Genomic DNA, 10,462 nt, shown 5'->3' on the forward strand with positions numbered 1-10,462 from the left:
GGACACCAAAAGACCCTTACATATACACACACACACACACACACACACACACGCACAGAGATGTAGATCAAAATGCCAAAATCTCCACTGGGACACATTGTCAACTTCCATTTTTTGGTCCCTTCTTATCTTCAAACGTGGCCCTTTTAGTGCGGCAGGCGGCTTCAGTTTTGTGCCGCTGAGCGATAGCTTCATGAAGTCACTGTAGTGCTGTTGTGTGCTGATTATTATAACCCCGCCTTTCTTAGCACAATAAAAAGTATGTGAGAGTGCTACCTGTTAGGGGCTTGGCGATATGGACTTTGCGTTATGTCACAATATTTTGTGGCGCGAATGTGTAAAAGTGACGATAAGAAACTTTATTTCTTTTTTAGCTAACTGTATAACCCAGAAGTCAGCTTAGTTCTCACAAAATAAATAAGTCGTTCCCATGAGACAGCAAGTCGTGCCCACAAACTAAACAAGTGTGAAGGCGCTAAGCTGCACACATTAACTGCATTTTATCATATTTTCAAATTTATTGCTTTGTATTGACACACGTTTTGAACAGTGGAGAAAATAGTGATATTAACAATCCTGACAATACAGAGTATAAACAGTAATAGGAATTTATTATGATGACAATAAATCAAATTTATTTCAATAAATGATTCGATAAATCGCCATCCCTGCTACGTACTTCAGCTGGTACTGGGAGTGGGTGTGGTCACGGTTGGCTGATGGTTACACATATTTACTGTTTCTTTGATATTTCTTTAAAACAGTCATGAGTTTGGAAGACGATTTGACTTGTTCTCTGTGTTTTTCTCTCCCCCTGTTCTTCATGCATTTCGTTTGGATCCCTAAGCTGAAGAGTATGCTGTGGAAGGTAAGACCGATGCTTTTCTCCTCAGGCAGTCTGTTTGCACTCCCCACTGCTGTCATGGCTGCTGATGCTGGGTGCTTGTTAATAATCTGTGCAGAGGTGGCATTGTCAGTTTGGACTGCGGTTTGAAGTGACGTCCAGGGGCCTCAATTCAAGTTTCTGAACGAGATAAAAGGGATACATTTGCAATCATATCGATCCCTTTTTATCTGGTGTTTTTTTTACACTTTTTTTATATATATATGGTTCTTTATTTTTGACTTTTTAAATATTTTTTTTCCAATTTATTTATTTTATCTTGGTTGTGATTTGTTTACGAAGATGCAAAACCGTAAATCGCACACAGGTGTATTGAAGTCAGCAGTGTTTCACAGTGTTTCATCGAAAATAACAAGAAAACTTGTGATTTAGAGATCAACTCTTTTTACTTTCCTTCCCTTATTCTCCTCCCCTCAGAGGTGAACAAATGCTTTTAGCTGGGGCCCCTGAGGGACGCCCTAAGCCCTTAGGCCAGGCACTAAGCCTGAGCTGGATAGAGGAGAATTAATGGATAGATCAGTCTTCACTTGGATGTCTGCAGACACTTGCCTGTTTCACCTCTGCAGCTGAGGAGCTTCAACTGTTTAAGGGAATGCAGGTGTTGGTTAAGTAGAGTCAGAGCTGGCGTCTCGCTGTGCTTCCATGGCTTGGCGTTTAAGAGGTGGGAGCTGACAAATGTCATCGAGTTTGTTGGGAAATGATCATTTATTATTTTTATTACGATCAGGTCTAAACCTAAAGATTGAATCTATGAGGAATGTTAGCAGTGTTCTTCCAATCCAGACTTGCTGTCGGTTGTGATGCTACATACGGTACAGTCTGCAGATGCAAGTTAGGTATCTTCATTTCATTTTTTCCTTCACGTGTGCAGTTCACTTAGTTATAGGGAGTCTATCATTAGCTGCGTTTCCATTACTAATGTACGTACATCTTTGTCGATATTCTGCTGATGTCGAAAAAAATATTTTGCAATCACTGTGTTTCCATGCAATAAGAAATTAAATTAAGGTCACGTGCTCACGTGATAAGTCATTAAAAATCATGGCAGAAGAGCCGCCTCATCCTATCACAAAAATCTTTATAGCGAAAACTGTGCCTTTTCAAAATTGGCACGTTTCTATTAATTGAATTTATTTTCATAACTTCAATTTGCGCAAATCAATGGAAACACAACTAATGAGTGAGTAGGACATATTTTGCATTTTGTCTATGATCAGTAGACAAGTCTATGGTCTATGATCAAACAGTAGGTTAGTTTCTGATGAATGACATAAAGCATTGTCAAATGGTATAGTTCCCTGCCTAGCTTAGCTAATATTTTAGTTAATCTTTATCTGTTTTATGAAAAGATGAGACTTTTTGATAAAAAGTAGGAGTTTTGTTGGGGAACATATCCTCTTCAGAGGAGCGTTTTCAGGTCTATTGTCTCTCAGACTAAACTCATGAATGTCTCTGAGTTTTCCATTTTGGCTCTGTCTTTACAGTTTACTTGAGTCTGTGTTCGGTGAGATTGGGTTTGGTGGCTGCAGGTTGGAAGACTGGCACCGACTGATGGTGCAGAGAGAATGCAAAGGCCAAGAAGTGGCAGATGACCGAGAATATATTCACAGTTCATGGTGTGCTTGTGATATGTTGCTGGTTTTAGTGGCAAGCTTGAAATACTTTGATTGTTTCACGGATAAGTACGCGAATAAACGTGTTGTACTAAGAGGACAGTGGTCAGAATATCAGTAGTTTTATTTTGTAAGCACTCTTATTTTCTCTGTTATTTTCTCTCATTGCTGTGTGTTCTTTCCTTGGGTTAAAAAAAAAAAAGAACTGAAACTCATGGCAGTAGTTTAACTGGCTTATGGCAGTGAGGTAGACTCATTGTGTCTGCAGTGGGGTACTTGCGTTAAAAAAGAGAAACACTTTAAAAAATGAGACACTTCAATTTTCTGAACCGTCTACAAGTGTTGGAATACTGATGAGGTTTTGTGTTGGAAAAAGAGAGCAGAAGTTCAACATGGTACGAGATGATGCCAAATTTAAGACTACTGCGCAACCAGCAGTAGCTTCTTCCTTTTAAACTAGAACCAATTAAAGATGCTCAAGGTAGTAAAAAGGTGGTGGTATGTTTATGTTTGGTGTCACACTAGAGTACTCTGTCAAAAGAACACATCAGTGCATCGGATTGTCTCTTGCGTTGTATGCCAACCATTTTTTCAATTCAGTTTTTTTGTGACCAGCCTAGGTATGCTAGTTGCTACCCGACTGAAGGCTAATGATAGCTTAGTTGTGCTAATAAACAGCAGAAGAAATGGGTAAACCAGTGAGTGACCCATCTAGTTAGTTGTGAGAATCTCCTATTGCTAGCAGTAGCCTATTTGCGCTAATGAATGGCAGAGGAAGAGGGCAAACCAATGATTGACCAGCCTAGGCATGCTAGTCGTTAGCCTGTCCTTCTCCCAGCGCCAACCATTCAGTTATCAGTGTCAGTTGCTCAGTTGCTGGTGTCTCCTTCGTCTTCAACCAGTAAGGTACAGTAAGTACAGTAAGTAGCCACCACTGGGGGTGCAATAGTGTCATTTTTGTCCCTAAAACTGCCCCGTACTTGAAACTATCTCTTCCATCAAACATAATGGGCAAGAACCATATTCCTGATTCCAAAGTCTCCCTGCCTGTCTTCCCACATATAGTATAAGTAGACTGTTTATTCCAGTGCATAGGTACAGTTTTGTCCATGACCATGAACATGGATAAGAGGAAAATAAAATTCCGGGTACAGGGACAAGATGATGGATTTAGTGACCAGCTGCTGTGTTTGAGTGAACAATGTCCTGAGCTGCCCACACTGATCTTAATCAATCTGGTCAAGGCTAATGATCTTTTCTCTCCGAGCCATGCAGGCCTTTGACTTAATCTTCCTCTCCAGGGGAGAGAATAACTGATTTTTCTGCAGAACAACAGACAGAGGCTGACGTCGCAGAGATACAGGATTATTTATATAAGTGGAGCCTGTAGATTCAAGAGATTACTTTGGATCATCCAAACCAGATTATGAAATTTGTTCTTATTTTGGCGAGGATAAATAAAACAGAACAATAGGCAAAACTGTTCCTATTTAAGTGTACATGTTTGTGTGCATGTGTATAAAGAAGATAATAAATGTAGTGATTTCATGTAATCATATCAGTCTGGTAGTAACCTAGATTTTTTTTCTATAACAACTAATATTCATAAAGCTTTACTTAAATGCTAAAAATGTTGGTGTTTACTTCACAGCAGATAGGAAAATTAAATCAGTTTTTACCCTATAAACTGGTGAATTCAGCTGTTATTGTTGAAATAATACGTAAATGATATTAGAGAATAAGTGACATTTCAGTCTGAAAGGGGAAAAACATGAGATAGTTCAGTCACTTAACAGAGCTAAAGAGTCCTGACTAACTGTCCCTATGGCCAGTAAGTGGTTGGGACTGCACCAACCTTATAGATGGTAACTTTTATTTTGATGGTCCTTTATCAAGTGTAGGGTTAGAGTTGGTGAACAAAAACAGTGACATTAGTTATGATTCTTTTTGGAATTTTAGGTGCTGAACTTGTGGATGTTGTGTGTAGTTATACTTCAGGAACCAAATGTGTAAAAAATAATATATATTTTGACTTGCATAACCAAGCCTAACCTAGCTGAAAGTCTAGACAAAGAGAAAATGCAATAATAGGATATACAATAAGAGCGGTATTTTTTATTTATTTATATGTTTTTTCGTTGAGTGATACGAGCCTCTCCATGTTTTCCTGAATTCCAGGGAGATTAGTTGTGTTCAAACAAAGCAATCAGTTTCAGGAAGATAAACGTTTTGAACGTAGCAAACCGAAAAGGCTGGATTACAGACACACACCGTGACCTTGTTGAAAAAGGAAAACTGGACCAATGGGAGGGAGGATAAAATGGCGTCTCCTTTTGCCGCTCGCAAATTGCTCATACTGTTCAGACCGTAGGGGGCTTCCTTTGTGTGCCCTGCTTTTTGCCAGATGTTGGGTTGAGATTAAGCTCTCTCAGGTCCAACCATGCCATGTACTAGTTCCAATGCTCACACAACTCTCATTTTTTTCATGTGAATGTTTTTCTTTGTCATAACTCGTACGTGAACAATCAAATGGGCAACTTTTTTTGTTTTTTTTTGAGAAACTAGCTTTTTCAGTACCAGAACATGTGGCGGGTTGTGTTAAATCCTGCCTCTATGCACCATACATATATCAGAGATCTCAAGAGATTTTGCTATATGAAAATATAAATATATTCCTGTTGTCAAGGACTTCTCCGGATGGCGAAAGAGAGACTGTAAGAAAATATTACAAGACACGACGACTGACTAATGAAACTTTGGTTTCCATCTTATTTTAGGTTTTATAGTTTAAAACCTGAAAGACTAATCAGCAGGTTTTACAAATTAATTTTCTGAGCTTGTAAATCTTTATTCTGTTTTTAAAACACTAAAAAGTATTTTTTTTATGCTTATTTTAACATGTAGGCACAAAACCGAGGAATTCTAGAATAGTTATTAATAACTCTTAGGAGAATTTGCTCAAAGTCTAAAACATTTGGTATGGTCAAACATGACTTGGATAATTCCACAGCTAAAGGGTTCAAATTTAGTCTATGTGTGAAAAGCCAAAGCTTGGAAGGAAGGTGGTAGGAACCAATCTGTAGTGAGCTGCTGTGTAAATGGGGACAATGGAGATGATGCACAGCTGGTGAGATATGGAAGAAGTCCAGCAAGTGCCAAACAGAAAAGTGTGAATCTCTGTAAAGCGAAGACATTTCCATCTACTAGAGAGGCAGCTGGTAATGAAGGGAACTTTAAAGCATGCAAACACTGTGTTGGACATTGTTGTTTCTCAGATGGTGCTACTGTTGATGCTGGTACCGAGCTAATTGCTCTGTAGGGTGTGGCCCAAACACACCCCATACCAAGCAAAAAGCAAACAACTTTTTGCTTGGTGTCTCATTAAAGCCATAATGAGGACATGCCTAATGAATATTTATAGCTTCTTAAATTAATTGGAATTCTTCTTAGTTATTTTCTGTGAAAGAGTATTGTATGGATTTTAAGCACAGCCATAATTTTTGAGAAGTTTAGTCCTGTTGATGAAAATTGATCTCCTGATGTTAACGGTCTTTTGTCATTAACAGATTAAGCATAGGCTATTTAAAATCCAGTCGTGTGTTCGGTCTGCGGTAATTGTTGAAGGTTTTTCATCTGGAAACATTGCCTATGAAACGAATGAAAAATACTTTTCGCTTCCTGCCTGAAAATAAATGATAAAAGGAAGAAAGAAAGTTTGGTGATTGAGCAGAGTCCGGTTGATAGAACTCTTTTTTTAGATATATGTCCCTTTCAAGTGCGGAAGCATGATGAAACAACCTGAAAATACATAAAATTGTACTCTTTTGGTGAAAACAGAAGGCCATTTCTCTCTGTTTGTAGCGTTAGGAACACCTTAGATAAAGGGAACTATTGTTTTCTCATCCAGGCTTTGACTCAAATGTAAACCAAAGTGTGATACTACATGACTGCATCCTTTGAAACATATATGGACCAATGAAACCTTCACTCTTAACATAAATTGGGCTACAACATTTTCTTAAAATTGTTTACGTAAACACCATATTTTGTATTGTTGAACTTTGTGGTTCAGTCTTGATGGATTTTTCTCTAGAATGCAACTCCAAGATATTGACGGAAAATTTGCCTACCTGCATATGTTTTTGCAGAGCACATTGAAAATATTTGACAATGGAAATTGGGAAGTTTCAATATCTAGGCAATGCTACTGGACAAGGTGTTGCTCTGCAAAGCAACCAAACTAGGAATGCCTTCATTTTCCTTGAACTGACTGGCTGCTGCTCATGTTAGCTACTGGAGTAGTACTAAGACAGCTTTCCACTGTGCATATCAATGCATGTTAATACACACATTTGAACTATTAATATTTGAACTATTAAAACAGGCATTTATAAGTATTTTTAAAGGGGATCCCAAGTATTCTCGAACTTCAGCCATCCACGGTTGGTTGTTGCCTCTCACCCTGGAGAAAACCGAAGGTCTACTTTGTCATAAGGTCTCATCAACTGAAAATAGACTCACACTTTTGCTTACAATATCAAACGATTTGCTCACTGCGTCCCACAGTTTAGGAACCTCTGCTGTAAGCAATCACAATGTATAAGATTGTTGTCAACTGAACCTCTTCTTTCAACTTTTGTAGTTGGGTGAGGTGACAAAGGTTCTTCCAAAGCGAGTCTCCCTCTATGGGAGACAACTATATAGTCTGAATCCTCCATGAGTTTTTTTTCGCTGGTCTCCAAAGTGAAGTTCCTCTGATTACTGTCCACTCCTGGTCACACACAAGCTTATTAAATGAAATTGCTTTAATGAAAGCGGATTATGTATCAAATTAAAGTATCAAATTAATCATATTTTACAGTATAATTGTTCACATTGTTTTTACAAAGTGGAGCTTTTGACAACATTTAAATGCTTATTCAAATGTGGCGTTTCTCTTCTAACATGAAAGTAAATCTCTTCTTTTTGTTTTACCGACTGCAGTCAAAAACACAGTCATCCTATTTTCTGCCTGTTTTTGATCTCCACGTCTGTCAGTCAGGTTTTATTTCTACTTTTGTTCAGGCCGTCGGCCATTTTATTCTACGTTTTCCTCCTCCTTGGCGTCAGGCAGCTCTACGTTTCTCATCTTGCCGCAGTCCGTTGGCCACATTTCTATCCTTTCCTTCCATATGTTGCCTCCATTCTCGTTGCTCCTTTGCTGCGAGTTGCGCTTTGAGGCTGAGCTAAGAGGCGTATTGCAGAGCTTCTCGTGGGAGGTTTTTTTATTTATGTCTGTGGAGTGGACAACGTAATGAAGCTTTAATGAATTAGAGGGGAGCAGGGGTTTAGGGGCTGGTGCCCACCATGTGTACTTAACAGGACAACGTGTCCTTTTATCATTTGTTGTCCCTGAGCTCTGATGCTGCTCAACTGCTAAACTATCAGAGTATTTGTAAAGGTAAACAAATATAAGACCTGAGTCCTCAACTCAGTGTTTGTGAATGCATTTACAAGCCCCCAAGATTTTACACAGAGGTTTAAAAAAAAAAAGTCTAAGAAGGTGATTAACCTGAAATAACTGTGCCGTCAAAGTGAAACCAGGCCCAAAGGAATGGGGATTATGAGGCCAGTGTAATCACGGCAACACTTTAGTAATTCCTTCTCCCTCTGCATCCTTAGTCAGTTTCACTTTGTGTGGAAAGACAGACACACTTGTCTTTAGTTATGAGGAACTCAAATGTTACAGATGTTTTTTTTTATTTATTTATTTTTTTTATCTTAATTCACACTCTGTCCTGAAATGACAAAGTTAAATCAAAAATCCATCCATTCATCCATCCAATTTTTTTAATATCTGCTCATCCTTCACAAAGTGTTTCTGTTGCCAAATAAACCAAAACTACAATCCAAAAACCACTTCAGTCTAATTTTTTATTGAAAAAGTTTTTTTTTCTTTCTTTCTTTTATATCTGACTTAATACTGACATTATTCTTGGACTGAAGCAACTAAACCTGGGTTGTTATTGATTGTATGCTGAAATTCTACTTAATTTGATGTTTTTTTTATCTAAAAAGATTTGTCAAGTTCTCTGAAGTTTAAGTCGTTGTTGGAGCCAGTTAAGAGTCGTCTTGCTTCATAGTAAACACTCAGCATGGGCTTTTGGAGATAATTCAGTATTTAGGAGAGAAAATTCAAGCTGTTTGTCTTTGTTGGTTGGATCCTCATGCCCTCTGTCTCTCAACAGTCTGTAGTTCAGATTTAACACCTTACCATGTATAAATATGCCAAAGATTAGATTAAATAATATTTTCATATATTGACGAGGTTTGTTTTTGATGGGATATTAGACGAGCTTCATCTCCCAAAAAATTTCAAAACCATGTACAATGAACATCAGGCTTTTACTTTTACATCTCCGTTCTTCGTGGAGTTTAGGAACCAGAGCTGGCTGCGAAAAGCTCAGATCTGTGAATCCTTTAGACTCCCTGTGGAAATGATTATAACTGCCTATTTTAAAAACACCATGTAGACCTTAATATGCTTTAACACACACAGTGGAAGCCTTCCTAGCACTAGCACAGAAGCTAATATCTAAGTTCTGATCTCTGCCAATCAGTGCCAAGGAAAAGGAATGCTGCTCCTGGATTGGCTGCTGTGCAAACACCATCCAGTAGCGTGTCGGGTAGCATTGTGTCAAAATATTACAGTTTTCCAACCTGTAATGTCTTTTTTGATAAATCAGTAAATGCAATAAAAGCACAATAAATTTGGAATCTACAAACACTGAACCATAAATAGACGAAGTTCTGCTGCAGTTGGAGAGCAACGGAGCCTTCTCTTAATACTGATCACCTTATTGCATGTTTTCACTTGTATTTTGACTATTTGTCTTTGTAAGCTCTCCTTGCCATCACCCTAATGTTTAGCTCCCTTAAGTACTTCCTTATATTGCCCTAAAATAATATCTCAAGTAATTGTTTGCCAAAAGTGATTTTTTTGTGTGTGTGTGCCTAAAATATATTTTTTGGCCAAAAAATAAGTGGCAATTTATTTATGTATTTATTTATTTTTTTGCAAAAATGACATGAGCCATTATTTCAGGAAGGTGATGATATTCAGAAATGTAGCTGGGCCTCTCCAAAAATGTTTTTGATTATTATTTGCACACAGATGAAACCTGTATGTGGCGTTCAGAGCACTGTAGACCTGAGTCTGTGAGGGATATTAATTATTTTGAGCTTAACCATAGCTGTGAGTTGTGTGTGAAAGACTTAGCAGTTTGAAACAGTGTTTGTATTTGTTCTTATTGAACAACAGGATCTTAAACTGTTTTTATCGATGGATATTCAGATTTGTTAGAAATAGAAAAAAAACTCATTTGTTAAACATCTTCAATGTGATCCGGGTCCAGTTGTCTCTTGTTTTTGACGAACATTTTTTTAAACCTTGTTGTTGACCAGCGCTTTTATGCCGCAAGGCAGTCGATGGTCAGGTTCACTCAACCCAAAGTTTATATGCTGGTTTTTTTTTATGGTTTATCTGTATAAAGTCTGTTTGTTTGGGACTCTTATGTGCAGAGCCAGACTTGATAGAGTAACAAAATAGGCATCTAAAAAGATAAATAGCTGATCTGTCCTTTTTACATCAGTATAGATAGAAACCCCACTGCTTTTTTCTTTTTCTTTTTTTTTTTTTTGTGGCGTTTCACTGCTCATGCTGTCAGTGTGCTCCAAGCACTATGATGAGTTGTTATCAGAAACACCATAAATTTGTTCAGCATCTGCCACAAAGCCTGGGTCCCTGCAGCTCTTATTTATTTATCTGTCACCAGAGAGGACCGGAGAGGAGGAGCTTTAATGCCACTCAGGCTCGGGTCGCTTTGCGTCTCGTCTTATCTGCTGAAAAGCGAGGAGGAGAGGGAAAGGCGTCGGCGGGGGCGGGGGAAAGGTGGTCTGGGGGAAA

The 10,462-nt window shown here is 38.2% G+C and overlaps 1 protein-coding gene across 7 annotated transcripts in view; it reads left to right on the plus strand.

The window, feature by feature from the left end:
• Positions 1-10,462, plus strand: part of nrxn2b (neurexin 2b) — a 703,630-nt gene that overhangs the window by 45,955 nt on the left and 647,213 nt on the right. For all 7 annotated transcript variants that reach the window (XM_016673326.1, XM_016673332.1, XM_016673331.1 and 4 more), the window contains exon 2: positions 848-868. In XM_016673326.1, the coding sequence (XP_016528812.1) occupies positions 848-868 (21 nt within the window). The remainder of the gene's footprint in view (positions 1-847; positions 869-10,462) is intronic.

Source organism: Poecilia formosa, unplaced genomic scaffold (genome assembly GCF_000485575.1).
Source record: "Poecilia formosa unplaced genomic scaffold, Poecilia_formosa-5.1.2 Scaffold73, whole genome shotgun sequence".
NCBI classification, from domain to species: Eukaryota; Metazoa; Chordata; class Actinopteri; order Cyprinodontiformes; family Poeciliidae; genus Poecilia; species Poecilia formosa.